The sequence below is a fragment of the Lepisosteus oculatus genome, chromosome 6 (genome assembly GCF_040954835.1).
Source record: "Lepisosteus oculatus isolate fLepOcu1 chromosome 6, fLepOcu1.hap2, whole genome shotgun sequence".
NCBI classification, from domain to species: domain Eukaryota; kingdom Metazoa; phylum Chordata; class Actinopteri; order Semionotiformes; family Lepisosteidae; genus Lepisosteus; species Lepisosteus oculatus.
Genome location: NC_090701.1, coordinates 34756579 through 34771733, shown reverse-complemented (window position 1 = coordinate 34771733; position 15155 = coordinate 34756579). Strand labels below are relative to the sequence as shown.

Genomic DNA, 15155 nt, shown 5'->3' with positions numbered 1-15155 from the left:
TTTTTGATTCACTTTTGAATACTTTGAATTCTATGATTATGATTACCAAATTTCATTTTTAATTTTTTACATGTATTACTTTATAGCATCTGGAAACACAATTCAAGAACTCCAGATCATGAAACGATTCTGCAAGTGTAGTTCATGAAAAATGCTAAACAAATGAAAACATCCAAATGTCAATCACTAAAAGTATAAGAAGACAATATTAGACATAATGAGATGCACAACTGATGAATGTTGTGAAATGAATAAGGAACAGGGCATTTATATACCCTGTAATGGTTATCATAATTTGGGGGTTACTGTTAATAATATTATAAAGCTGTTAGTATAACGTATAAGCTATTTCTTATCAGAATAACTAATATCAATTCTTGATTATTTGTGCAAACTTTAGTACAAATGTCATGGTTATAGATCCCCATTTGCTTTTCAAAGGTACATGTATTATGTTCATAATTGCAGAGGTCAATGTTGGTTATTAATTACATGCATGCACAGTTTTTGATATAACACTGTTACAGACAACGGCATTTAAATGTAACCTGATATAGGTCATGCAACGTGAGAGTTACTGTACCAGGAAGACTTGCCTCTGATTGACAAGCTGAGAGGATTTTGGAAGCAAGAGACAGATGAATGCTGTAACAACTAAAAAATACAATTTTGTAAATTTGACACATCTTGAAAGAAAATAACATGCAATGAGATATGTTTAAATGAATCATAAAATGTATGAGAATACAAACAAAAATTTTTACACAATGAAATTAGTCTATGACCTACTAAAATGTAGGCATTTACTGAAATTAGTGTCTCACTGTAACATTTACTAGTAGTATCTCTTTCTAAACTGCATGAAACGAATTACAATTGTAATATAATTAAATTAATATCATATTACAATAACTGTCTTGTGTTTAGTTTTAACAAAGAGGTTCCAGACAATGTTCTCACACCAGCACCAAAACAAGGGTAATAATAGTTTAATGGTAAGTACAACCCAAATGGATACAGCCAAAATGCAGTTTCACTTACAACATAGTGATCTATTAAGTTAGAGCATATTTGAAGCAAATCTGAAACAGCGTATAAGCTGACAACAGTCTTGAATGTCAAATTCAGAGCATTTAAGGATATATTTGTATTCAGTTCATTTGATCTTCAAGTTGTAATTCTACAAATCAGGGAGCAGGGAATCATATTTTTCATCATAAGACCCTTTGCCTGTAACTTCCAATCTGACAGGTTGTTCCCCCAACATCCCATGGATTGTGACAGTAGCTTTGTATTCTGCGCTGTCACTGTGAAAAGAGAAAGGGAATAACTGGTTGAGTGTTATCACACTTGGCACTGTCAATAGCATGTACTGTATAAAATGCATATGTGAACATCACATTTCATGTTGTCAAGGGCGTGTCATGGAAAGTGAATGTTTACAGAGTATCCTGATGAAGAGAGGTTAGTTACAGTATGTACCTTGCTATGAAGCTGATCTGCAGTGCTCCCCTGCTGGTTGAGCAGGGGTAACCAAAAGGTTTAAGGACCCCGTTGCCTGGAGACACTGTGAAACCACAAGGTTTCTCAGGTGCTTCTGAGAAAAGTCACAAGGAGTATTCATTACTGATTCAAAATCAATATTTGATTACAACCACACAATAATGTATACAGAAGATGTGGTTAAAGCTAGTTAACAATTGTGGGCTCAATAAATGGTATCAACAAGGTGTCAAATGCATATTTAAAGGGTACTATTTTCCATTATGTACATTTTGTATTAATGTTTTAATTTATTTGTAACACGGCTTATAGTGCTAAATGAAGCATTTATTTTGTACCGTGATAGCATATTGCAACAAACAAGTCTGAAACTTACCTATCAGGGCTGTCCAATAGCTACTGGATCCCCCCCTGTTCGACAGAAACACCTCTTTTACACGAGTCTGTCCAACATAGCAGGTCCCAAAATCAAGGCTGTCGCAAGACAGCTGCAGAGTGGGCAACGAAAGGCGAGCACACAGTGGCACAATCTGCAACACAGAACGGTTTATGTGAATACTTCATTCCAGGTAATGCATGTTTTTGGATTTAAAACTGATTAGTGGGCAGTAAACCTTAAGAAAAGGGGGTGAATGCTCCAGTTGGCTTAAAGTAATCTTTATTAAAACCTCACCACTTCCTAATCTGTATATAATAAGTATATAGTAGCTTCTACCAAGATCCCAGCCGTGATGTTGAAGCCAAAACTCTGTTTTCTTTCACTAAGTGGCAGGATGAGTTAGCTACTACCAACAAAATGGGTTAAATAGGCGGAAAGATGATAAACCAGCCTTTCTTTTGTAATTTATTTAGCTGTTAGAAGTCTTACTACTCTACATCTATATGTACTCTTAAAATATTTGTGAAAGTTTAATTTAGGTCTGCATGGACTGAGGCAGACTGATGTATTTCTGTCACTGTGGCCTCAAACATAAAAACATAACCTGAAGGTTAAAAGCTATTTTTTCAAAGAGTGTAGTAACTACCTGCACAGTCTTATTGCTGTACTCGACAACAAGGTCCTGCTGAAATTGCAGTGTTCTCTCCCCTGTCTCACTGTGCACCAGCTGGACTCCTGGTGGCAGCTGACCCTCTGGCTGGCTCTGATAGGGCAGCAGTGACAGCGAATTGTGAAATGCCACCTTCACCTGAAAACCAGTAGACAAACCAACAATCCAAATATAACAGATTATATATCATATTATATACTCATATTGTGTGCTCTTATGAAGACAAGCTATAAAGAGCTGACACTAGTGGAACCAACTAGCTCAGGAATCCTAGAATAAAATTATTTAACTAAGAGTGGCTAAGGATTGGGTGAGCTTGGTTTATAGATGTAGATGGGAATTGCTCATGGCACAGTTTGTACAGCTCTGTTTTGCAGTAGTACACATCCTATGTAATTAATAGCATCCTTAAGGATATAATAGCTGTACGTAAAGCTGCAGGATTCAATCTGAAGCTGACCTGCATGTTGTTCTGGGGTTTGAGGAAGAGGAGCCTGACCTCCCCTCTGTCACTGTGGGAGCTCCTGGTGCTGCTCTTGGCCTCAGTGTGGAGGACACTGAAGGGGGGCTTTGCTAAAAGCCTAAAGTACAGTGGGGTCTCGGTGGAGTTCCTCAGATGCAAATTATGGGTCAGCACTGAATCTTTCACCATCTGAAAGCACAGACCATGTCAGTCCAAATATTTTGTCATCTGAGAAAATATCAAATACATCAAACTACAGCAATAAGTAGATCAGTTATGACATTATAAGAAAGAATAAAAGGTTTGAAACCAAACAGCAGTCTCTGTTCAAGATTACTCAACATAATTTCATTTTGGGGTGTCATCCCCTACTAGAAAATGATTTCTATTTAACTCTGCTTAAAAACATTTGGTTGTGTGCTCACCATTTTGTGTGGTTCCTCTGGTATTAAATCACTAGCATGAGCACAGAATACAATTTCATCCTCGTCTTCCTCCATTTCCACAGTCAAGCTGATAAAAGCACAGAAAATATTCCTGATGATCTACAAGCCTACACACTTTAAAACTGCTAATTATTTGTAATGCTTTGATATTACAGATGTATCAGCTATTTTTAACTCAGTGATGTATTTTGGGCTTAAACCAGCAATCTGAAGGCTATAGAGTAACTGCTGCCTGTGACTGGGTGTATTATTTTGGTAACTTACAGAGCAGGCTTTACAAAGGCCTGTAGGTCCAATCTCAAAGGTTCCTGCTCAAAGCCCTGTGACCGAAACACCTTCCCAGGAATACAGCAGGCAAGCTAGTGACAGACACATGAAGCAAAGAATCAGTGTATATTTTACTTGATTCCCACTAGTGTACTTCCAGTGGAACACTGTGAAATGTTGAAGTTCTACAACAGGCAAACCCAAATCTGGTAGTATTTTTACATGTTAAAAACAAATCCTTTCTAATAAAGGTGGTTGTGAAGTTGAAATTGAAATAGTCACCCAAATTCTAATTTATACTTCATGGAGGATATTGTGATTTTTTTCTAGAAAGAAAAAAATGTTTTTTGTGAGATTATGCAGAATATTAGTTCAAGTGGGAGCTTTACGAATATAGACCTGCATCTGAGAAAAAAGTTAGGGTAAACATTATGGGTGAGTTTATTAGTAATGCCATCCACCAGCTGCTTTATTTTTACACTTATGTCATCCTTCTGTTTTTGTATGAAAAAATCTTGAATTATTTTTTACTATTAATGAATATGTATATCTTAACCTGAAAACTGTTGTCTATGAGTTGTTCTCCATCAAAATTAGGTTAAAAGTTGCTATCTTTAGCATGGGAACAAAGTTATTGAGGCAAACAGATAGGCAGACATATGCTTTACCTCGCTGTCCAGACTCATGTAACCCAGGGCGAATCCCACACACTCAGTTTTATTTACTGTCTCTGACAGAGTCAAGGGTGTGAAGGATACATGAATGGTTGCACTCCCCCCTTCTGGAACAATCTGAAAATGAGAACAACATATACCTGATAAAATAAAATGGCATATACACAGGTATATAAAAATAACTTTGGCAAGAATGTTGCAATGTTTGTGTTTTATAACATCTTTCTCCATAGGACTTTAAATACAACCACATCCAGTAACTATTCAGCCACCGACAGCTAGACTATCTAATAGTTTTCTAATGATGCATTCATAAAAAACAATGTAACACTATGCATTTATTTTTTTTAAAGCAATGTTTTAGTCTAAGTGAAGAGTGTTCAAAATACAGTATACTGATGGAAAAAAGAAACGCAACATTTTCTGGAATGAGAATACTATAGTTTATGTACTTTCACAAAAAGCTGTCAATTTGTTTTAAGCCCTCTGACCAGCAATACAGCTCGTGCAGTGAGACATTGCAACTTGCCAATCCCACGAAAGCTTGTTAGGTGCACTTTTACCCAACAAGGCCCAGGTAAAACAATGCCTGATCAGGTCACCTTTAAAAAGGCCTTAATTCAAAGCTTAGGTCACTGCAAGAAAAAGGCCACATTTAGTCAGTTTTCTGTGCATCCCATAATGCCTTGAATGTCACCAGAAGCAAGGGAGAGGGCCATTGGCATGCTGCAGGCATGTCATCTGCCAGCATTGTCAGACACTATGGAGTAAGCCACTCCACTGTGTCCCAACTGCAGAGAAGGTATCAGCAGACCGGCAGGACAGATGACCATCCAAGATCCGGTTGCCCTCGAGTGACCACACCAGAGCAGAACTGACACGTCAGACTGGTCCATCTGAGAGATTGTTTCAGATCTGCCACCTGTTCTGCTGCTGAAACTGCCAGCAGACACAATGCCTGCATCAGTGACAGGACAGTGAGGCTCCATGCTGCTGGCCTTAAAGCAAGGCGACCTGTCAGAGGCCCTCTACTCACACCTCCTAGACATCACACCCGACTGGCTTGGACTTAACAGAGGCTGCGATGGACTCCTCAGCAGTGGCATCAGGTCCTCTTCACGGATGAGTCACTCTTCAGCCTGTTCCACGCAGACGGGAGGGCCAGAGTGTGGAGGAGGAGGTGTTGCCTTTCTTTTTTCCATCAGTAAATATGTTACTGATTAAACATTAAAAAGCCAACTAGTACAAAATGTTACTGAGGCTTATGCTGATTTCCAGATCACTACATGATAGCAATAAGTGGTATACAATAGTAAAACCTCTGTTGTTAACAAGCTTGGTTACTTGTTTTCCAAGAATAGTCTTCATGTTCAAAGGGAGATGTCAAAATGTCACTACTGCTGTAATGCAGTTATTTTTTGCTTTGTGACAAAACTTCCTATGCTTTCAAAAATAATTCTTGCAGTTAGAAATATTACAATGAGAATATGAAACCGGAGATTTCCAGAAATCCTTAAAATATTTAACCAATGATTTAACATATTCAGATATTTATGAATTTATGGTGACTTGATCTACACCCTTTCTGGATCTTAGTGCTTATAAGGAGCACAATTACAGTGCATTTTAAAGGATATAAGATGTGTTTATATTAATGTCATGGGCATAATCAAACTGATGCATTCAGCTGACAGACTTACTATCTGTTGAGGAGTAATACAGTAAGGATAGTCAGAGACAGTGCCTTCATGTTGCCTGAGGTTCACGAAGACAACCTTACGCATGGCAGCAGTCTGTTCGTCAGTGTCACTCTCCTCTTCAGTATCCTCTTCCTCATAGAGAGAATTGCCAAAAAGAGTTTTACTTTGCATTTTAACTTGAAGTCACTATTTTATAGACCAGGAGCTTGATCTGATAAAGAAAAGCAGACAACAGCTCATTCTTATTCCCTGCACATCTTGATAACTGAGTTCAAGTAGGTAGCTGCGGAAGGTACTGTAGCTGCACACCTGAAGAAGGCTCCACAGCCGAAACGTTGTGTCTCTTTTCTTTTCAGCATGGAATAAACCTTTACCTGTTCCTTGATAATTGAGTGCCAAGCCTTTTTCACTATGATTAATTTATTTAAACAACATGTCTATGCAAAATGACCAGTGTTTGTAAAGAAGTGTTGCAAAATACAGCATTCAGAGTGCAGTGATCTCAATAGATAAACAGGGTGAGTTAGCTTCTTTCAGGCCCTGAAAAGAGTAAGCATTATAATAAAAGTCAAATAAGAGTAGAAATGTTTCCTGCAAACTAAGATGGGTAAGTAAAGTATTGTGAACCTGGTGGAGTTAATAGCTCAGAGCTTATGAAAATCTGGAGAGGCATCTGCAAAGAAGACTATGGATTTTGCTCCACATTTTCAATGGGTTTTCTGTGATTGGACCTATTTGAAGGGAGACAGCCCAGTCTTTGGTTAGGAGATGAAAATAAAGGATTTTATAGTCTAATTGGTATAGTAAAGCTCCCTCAGGAGGGTGCTCTTCAATCCAAACATTTCTTAAGTGCAAAATCCCATTGTAACAAAATAAGATGCAGCTAGGATGTTAAAGGTTTTGAAGTACTGTGAAAGAGATAGCCTTTATCTTGCCCTTTATATAAATCATTAATGATAGGATTAATATGTTCTGATGTATTTTGGTAACACTGAAAGGGGCCTTTGAAAAACATTGAACTTTAAAATTAATGACAAAATGTGTTGAATTACACATTAACTTATTTTTTTAATTCTCCACAGAATTCTCTGTCCCACACTTTTTATCAATACATTTTTTAGTATAGAATACTGCAATTAGTTATCTTATCAACCATACAAACAGTCAAATGGAACCAGTTGTAACTTACATAGCACGTCTCGCCAGTGGAAGTGGTTTCTCCAGTGCTGGAGATCCTGTCCCAGTCCCTTCTGCGCTCTCTGCTCCCACTGGGCCCCACATACCCCCCAAGGACCTCATTCCCATCAACATCCTTCAGAGGGAAGGCCTCCCCACAGGAGACCACCAAATCCACCAGTTTCACGTCTCCCTTCTCCTTGTTGAACGTCTCCCAGTCTACACGGATATCTGCCAAACACAAACATTTAATACTTATTCAAGCAACATGGCATGAAGCAACACTGACCAAATAATTAACACAACTGGATAAGGAGTGAACAAATGACCTTGAGCACTCAGTAGCCTAGCTGTAGAAACTGAGAAAGAATATAACCTTACAAAAATTAAAAACAATTTAAAAAAAGCTTTTTCATCATTTCTAAGTGGCTTTATGGCACCAAGTCCAGTTATAAGTGTTCCTTTTTCTCAACTGTTACTTGTCAATGGTAATAGGTTACTATAATGGAGAAATTGTAAGAAATATGTTCCTGGAATATGCACTTTTTACTTGCATGTTTGTTTTCAGGTTCATAAGATGAATGCTTATAATTTAAAGCAATATGCATGCTAATAATGCTTTCTTGTGAATGCACAGAAATACAAAAATAGTTCCAAAATATTCAATTTAATTATCTTTCCAATATTTTAAGTACATTTGGTAATCATCACTGGAGCTGTAATTATTATTGTAAGGTCTTACAATGGAGAAAAAAAATGGAGAACAAGGTCAAACTATAAAGAAAACAATTTCTTCAAAAGATGTTTTGGACTCTTACTTTAGATAAAAGGGAGCAATTCAATAACAAACTGGCACTTACCATATTGACTTATATTATTGATTCGTAATGATCTTGAAACTGTGTCACCTCCAGAGATTTGAGTACCAAACCTGAAAAATTATATGAGCACACTTACATTTTTATATCACAGTAATAATTATTTTTCACATTTTATATATATATATTAAATGGGGCAGCACAGCAGTCAGCACTGCTGCCTCTCAGAGCTGGGGCCCTGTGTTAAATTCCTGAGGTGCTATGTGCATGGACTTTTTATGTTCTCCCTTTGTTTGCATTTCTCTGGGTGCCCCAGCTTCTTTCTACAGTCCAGAGACTTGCTGGTAGGTTAACTGGCTTCTAGGAATATTGGTCCTGGTGTGAGTGTGTGCATGTCTGTGTGTCTGTGTGCACCCTGCGATGGACTGGCATCCTGTCTATCCCGCCTTGTGCCAGTTGCTTGTTTGGTTAGGTTCTGTCTCCTTCTGCAACCCTGTACTGGATAATGCAGTTTAGAAAATGGATGGAAGTGCTACTTCCAAGTGTTACTTTTACACATTACAATTCAATGATTATTTCTCTTTATGTCTGTTTATAATGGTTTCCATTCCAGAACAGTACACTATACTACACGTTTCACTTTTGCTAAACAACATGAAAAAGCTGCGAACTGCAGAAGTGTGCTCAAAGAGTGATAATGTCAGGCCTGGACAATGAGGAATTTTAGACATACAGTACTGCACCTTATTATTGGGCCCTGGGTCTGTTTATCTTTCTGTGGTCCCATCATCTGGAAGTAGAGAGGACACCCTCTGACGGACATCTTCACAGGGATGAACACAGGATCCAAATCCCCAGCCTAAGGCAGACAACAACACATTTAAAACAACAACAACCCATGTACATTATGTAAAGAAAACAAAAGACAGCAACTTAGAATATTAAAAAAGGAAAAAAAATAAGTTGGCAATCTCTAGCTTTAAATTTTAACATATTATTATTGGTGTTCTTTTCTTATTAAAATAATTTCTGTAAGATTTGTTTTCAGATTTCTTTGAGGAGTCACACATATTTGAGAAGGTTCAGTCTATGCTGTTACAGAATACAGTTAGTACAGAAGAACAGACATTTTAAAACAATTATAAAAAGTCTTCCTTTGTGTACTCTTAAGAAAGACTGGTTAATTAAAACCAAAACAAGATAATCGAAACTAAATGATTTGATATCCTTTACTTCCCCGTTACAAGCTGATTTAGAATGTAGACCTTTTTGAAGTGAAGACGGATCGTACCCTGCAGATTAAGTTGTCCTCATATTGTCCCCACATGTTTGTGAACGCAGAAATCTCTATGGTTTGAGTCTCATAAGGCCCCAGTGTTCCTGAGGATGGCTGGACAAAAAACCCTGCTCCTTTTCCATGGGAGAGCAATGCATTCACAAACTCTGCCATCAAAACATAGTGGATACATATAAAAAAATCAACTGAATCCAGAAGAGTACTGTGCTACCAATGTACGAATCAAGATACTACGTTTATTCTGGGTATACAACCGCATAGACTAATTGCAAAGTATTTATTATATCTTTCAAAATGAGAACAATTTTTTAACAATTGTACAATGACCGGTTATACAGTATGTATAATGAGCAGTTATATGAACTGCTATTTCTATATAATTATGGTAAAATCTAAGGCACTGGTACTATAATGTCAATACATTTGTTGACGAGACCAATAATCATTAAGTGCAAAAGAAAATTCTTCCCATTCGCTACTATTTAAAATTGTAAAATATTTAAGAATTGTAAATGAACTACTTAATTGTTAGCAAACAATATTTGAGGATATACACAATTAAGTTGAGACAGACATTCTGAACATCAATAAAAATTATCTTAGTTTTGGGAAGAAGACCCTGCATCTCTGCAGGCAAATACAACTGCACTATACCCTTATGTGCTCTGTCTTCAGCTTTGTCTGCTATGGATTTGTGCAGTGGTCTCCTAAATCCAGAGAGTCTGAAAAACAGGTTGAAAACAGAAATGTATATTAGATTTTACTCTTTAAGTGTTTAAGTTTAGTTTTTGCATTTACTTGAAGCTTGGTGTTGTATGCATTCATATCATAGTAAAAGATTACATTTAGATTTGCTAATGAAATGCCAAGAAATGTCTGACCAATCCCAATATTTTGCCTCACAACAGTCTTGTCAAACCCTCATATTTATTAGTCACATTTATATGGTCTAGTATTGTTTAAAGCTCTCAAACATGCTACTCTACAGTTTATAAATCTGAAAAATAAAAAATATGTTGAGTGATAATTTAGTTGAATATATGTTATGACTGCTGTCCTGCAGCACCCCTCAGCCCGCAGTTTCCCTCGGAAAACCTTGTATTCTTACAACGGCTCATGGTTTTCATTTCACCCTGTTTTTCATTCCAGTTGTAGTACTGCTTCCACTCTCCGATTTTTCCGATCTTGTCGACTGTAGCTCCAGTGGGCTGAGGCTCCAGCAGTTTCCCCAAGTGGTTAGGTGGCCCTGGGATACCAGACCCATGAGTCCTTGTGTTTCTGGGAGCTGGGCAGCAGGAATCCAGTTCCCATGGCCAAGAGAGAAACACCCCAAGAGCCGAAGTTTTCCAATCCCGGTCGATGGGCTGAGCATCCCGGGTTCTGGTCCTCTGGGCTCTTTATAAACCACCCTCGCCCTTCTCCGCTGGATCAGTCTGCACTTGATCACCCTGTTTGCTCCGTTACTCCTCCTGTGCTGCAGCTCCAGCGTCGAGTCTTCACTTCACCCTGTACCGCACCTTCAGTTCCGGTTTCCAGTCTGCACTCCGCTCCACACTCCTGTCTGCACGGTAGCTCCTTGTCTTCGCCCTGGAACCCTGGATTCTTTTCCGTTTGCCTCCACTTTATCTGCAGTTCCGGCCCACTTCAGGCAGCGGAATTTGTCATCCAGGACCCCAGGGCTATTTCCGCGCCGTCATCCTTCCCTCAGCCCAGCCACCCCATCCCTGTTCTGTAGACTCCTGCCCTGCACTTTAGTCTTTTTCCGACTGCTCTCATTCCTGCTGCCTTTCTGGCTTCTTTCCAAGGCAGTCTTCTTCTCCTCACCTTTAGCATTTCTTTTTCTTTTTCTCTTACTTTCTGTTTTCCAAGCTGTCTGGGTCACCCTTTTTTCCTTTTTCACTATTTTGTTCTTTTTCTAGCCACCTTCCAGTGCCCCAGTAGAGCCTTCTGCATTGTTTCCTAGGGAGCCAGGCATTCTGTTCCCCTTCCATTAGCCTGAGCTCCATGAGAAGTCCTTGTTCTGGGGCTCTGACTGGGACCATCCCTTGCAGCTGTATAGACCCGGAGTTCCGGGAGTTGAGGGGGGCCTAAGGATGGGTTTTTTTGTCACCCATTACACGTCTCCCCCAGGTGATCCAAAGGGTGCCTGGGTATTTGATTTTCATTGAAGTGAGGATCCTAGGAGACTGAGCTCACACAGCATGCCTGGCCTGGTGTTGGAGGAAACACCTCACATTAGGACACATGTCTTGAATCACCGTCTCCTAGGACCTCCAAGTGGCAACCAAGTGGGGGCTCCTTTCTCAGTGCCATTCAGTGAGACCCCTCTTCTTAGAGAAGACTTTGGGGAGAAGCACAGCTGTGATCTGTTAGGATACAGTTTCTAATATTATTTATAAAAGACAACTCAGCTTCAATAGGTCTTATCATTTTAGGATTTTGTTATATTCTAAGTATGTGACGTGTTAGATTTAATTAAACGTTAATGCACTTCCCAAAGAGTTAGTGCATCTGGTTATAGTATGCTTATTTGTGAATTTAAAAAAATGTTAGGCAAGAGGTGTGGTCATTCTATGGCCAACTGTATCCATGAAGACTGACAATGTGTGTTGCGCAAAAATAATTATGCTTTTGAAAATGTCAAATGAGAAATTAGATTTGTGTCACTTTTTGCTTTTAGTAAGTCATTTAATATTAGAAATCAGAGACAACAGTACAGTTGTCCACCAATCTCAGTTTGCTCCATTAAAATTTGTAATGCGATGGAAATGGCTTACTTTTGTGCAGACTGAGAGTTGACTGCTGGAGGTGACGGTGGCCGTCCACTGAAGTACTCTGCCTCCAAAGAGAAAGGGGCAGAGATCGCTGTGTGGTTTATGATTAGTAGCTGCCTTTTGACAGCACTCTTCAAGAGGACATCTCCAAAGTCTAACACCAGTGCTGAAGGATCCTGAGAGTCCGGCTTAGGGCTGTAAGGCATTTGAGGGCATTTAAACACACACTATTTTATAAATCACTTACCTTATAAAATTAATTTTTAAAATAATTTAAATAAATAAAGACATTCAAGGTGTCAAAGTGGTCTTTGATGTGTTGGCACAGAACTTGGAATAACTGTCTTTATCTAAATTCAACTTCATCACAACTGACCACAGATAATGTATTGTGGTTCATAAAAACACAGATTATTCCACTATTCCACTACTTCTCCAATGTTTAAATACAGCAAACACATCTACTGTAACAATAAGTTGCTTAAATGTACCTTGAAAATTTTACATATAGAAACAACCACAATATTACTGATGCAGTAAAAAGTCTTTAAAATCACCAAAACTAAAACAATGTTTTGAAGTAGTGAAATATTTTGTGAGGAATACAAAAGTACAAAAGGGATTTGTACGCCAAATGATGCTGTAAATGATTCTTCGCAGCCTGATGCAATACAAATTTAGATCTACTAAAAGTAAAGAAAATAACGTACCTGTCAGATGGTAAAGAAAATGTGACATTGAGTGGTTTTGCCTTTGCAAAAAAGCCCAGAACAAGAGGCTCTTTCATATCCCTCACCAAGCACAGTGCAGCAACGTCTGTTAGTTCTTTCTGTAACATAAATGTCACATAGCAGTTTTACAAACGGAAGTCTTAATTAGAATAAAATCATTATTTCACTGTATGAAACTGTATACACCATCATATACATACATCAGTGTAAGCAGTTAATTCTACTGCAATCTCTTCTTCTGCATTAGGTCCTAGTGTGCCACTGGATGGAGAGAAGCTGACTGAGCAGAGAGATGACTGCTTGCCTTTCAGCTGTGAATGACCAAATGTTAAATTCAACACTTCAGAATCTTTTAACATTTCAAACAGTAAAGCAGAACATATACTGTATAACGTTGCTCAAACAAAACTGAAAAATCTTTTTATATTTTTAAGCGGGCACTATTTGTAATTAAGAAGACTTCAAATGAACTCAGTACCACGCTTTCCAGTTCACTGAAAGCTTGAGAAAATGATAAATGAAACAAACTCACAAGTAAATGTGGTATATGCTGCACTCAAAAGAATAATAAAAATACTATCAGTATGCTAATTGTCTAGCATATGAGCATGGAGAGGTCTTCTAACACACTTAACACATGATGGAATTCTTTTGAGAACCATTACTGTTGAAAGAAAATGCTCAATTCCACTATTATTCTTAAGTATAAAGAGAAGTATTTTGAGTTATATTTTCAGTTATCAGTTCAGCTTTATTCGGAACCTTATGTACAATTTTAGTAAAATATACATTAAAATATATTCATTTATATATTCAGGTAACCACTGGCTATCCCTGATCCAAATAGCAGGTCTGTCCTACTAGCAACAAGCCTAGAAAACTTACAATTCTGGTTAAAAAGATAAATTTTTCATGGAGACGGTACAGACATGAAGTAATGCGTCCTGACCTCTCCCCAGGAGAAGTGAGCTGGTAGCAGTGTTTGGTTGAAAAGCCGCACAGAACTCAGTGCTGGGACCCCGACATACAACTCCGAAAACACCAGCTCACAGCTCAGCAGACACACTTGGGGGGACTGCACATTCGCTTGCACAGACAAATGACTGCAGACACAAACAAATATGAGCATGCTGATACACTGGTCATAACCCAAAATAAAGTGTAGGTAAAAGTAAAGAATGTGATGTGATGATAATATGTTGAGCATAAATCTTTCTAAACAACATTTACACCTGCAGTATTTTGAAAGGACATTTTAATATATTTAATGTATATTCTCAGTAAAACCACTGTGGAGATTTGAAAAATGTATAATTGGAGTAAAAGTATTTTTAGTATTGTAGTATTTAGTATGAAACAAAATAATTCCTTTACAACACAATAAAATGCACTTTACATTATTCTAATTCAAGAATTAGACTTTTTATTTTCTCCTTTCTGACAACCATTAATAAAGGGTTTTGTGGCTTCAGTTGTAGCGGTGCCTTTCACTATAGTGAGTGACTGTTGGAAAAAGAGCACAAGACATTAAGCATTTAATTATGTGAAAAAATGTCTCTCACCATCCAGACCCATTTTCCACTACCAGCTCTAGAACAGTCTGAAAGTGCTGACACACTGAGGGCTTGAACATCACATCCACACTGCATGTGGCCAGAGCTGGGAGCAAACCACTGCACGGCTCAATAACAATCTGGGAAACCTACAGCACATTCATGGAGAAAACAGGAAGCACTGAAAATAAGGAGTTGAGGGATTTTTGAAGCCACTGATACATTTATTACTAGTTTCGTTTCCTTAGTTATTTTTAGTTCCAGAATTTAAGATATCCTGGCATTTAGAAATGCTAAATCTGATTAAGAAATATTGCAAGCTGCCGATTCCCCCCCCCTCTGCTACTGGGAACAATATCTACACTGTAGGTAGAAGGAGCACAGATCTCCAGTCAACTGAATTAAATCTCAAGCTAATTATAGTGTAGGAAATCAAAGGCATTAGGGTTAGAATAGGGTTAACATTAAGCCTTGAGTTAGGACTGGGGTTAAGCCTAGCTTCAGCATTATATCTAGGGTTACATTTACAGCTTTGGTTATGATTAGTCTCATAATCTACATCCAAGATAAAAAAATCAAAAACCTATTGAAGGCTTACATTTCAGAGAGAGTATCAGGCTAGTGATAAAAGCCTAATTAAACTTGGTGAACTTCTAATATTTTCACTTCATCACTAAGAAGAGTAAAATCTAAAAAATATAAAA

General features: G+C 38.0%; 1 protein-coding gene across 1 annotated transcript in view; it reads right to left on the bottom strand.

Moving 5' to 3' along the window:
• Positions 1-973: 973 nt before the first annotated feature.
• The window catches only part of dlec1 (DLEC1 cilia and flagella associated protein), a 41447-nt gene continuing 27265 nt past the window's right edge, over positions 974-15155 (bottom strand). Inside the window, exons 20-38 of the mRNA XM_069191216.1 lie at positions 14461-14600; positions 13848-14001; positions 13099-13209; positions 12878-12996; positions 12171-12362; positions 10048-10115; positions 9388-9539; positions 8840-8955; positions 8139-8209; positions 7292-7509; positions 6103-6234; positions 4397-4519; positions 3726-3820; positions 3441-3528; positions 3013-3204; positions 2529-2690; positions 1880-2033; positions 1483-1597; positions 974-1307 (exon numbers count right to left, since the gene is read on the bottom strand). Coding sequence (XP_069047317.1) covers positions 1181-1307; positions 1483-1597; positions 1880-2033; positions 2529-2690; positions 3013-3204; positions 3441-3528; positions 3726-3820; positions 4397-4519; positions 6103-6234; positions 7292-7509; positions 8139-8209; positions 8840-8955; positions 9388-9539; positions 10048-10115; positions 12171-12362; positions 12878-12996; positions 13099-13209; positions 13848-14001; positions 14461-14600 — 2529 coding nt within the window. The 3' untranslated portion in view covers positions 974-1180. The remainder of the gene's footprint in view (positions 1308-1482; positions 1598-1879; positions 2034-2528; positions 2691-3012; positions 3205-3440; positions 3529-3725; positions 3821-4396; positions 4520-6102; positions 6235-7291; positions 7510-8138; positions 8210-8839; positions 8956-9387; positions 9540-10047; positions 10116-12170; positions 12363-12877; positions 12997-13098; positions 13210-13847; positions 14002-14460; positions 14601-15155) is intronic.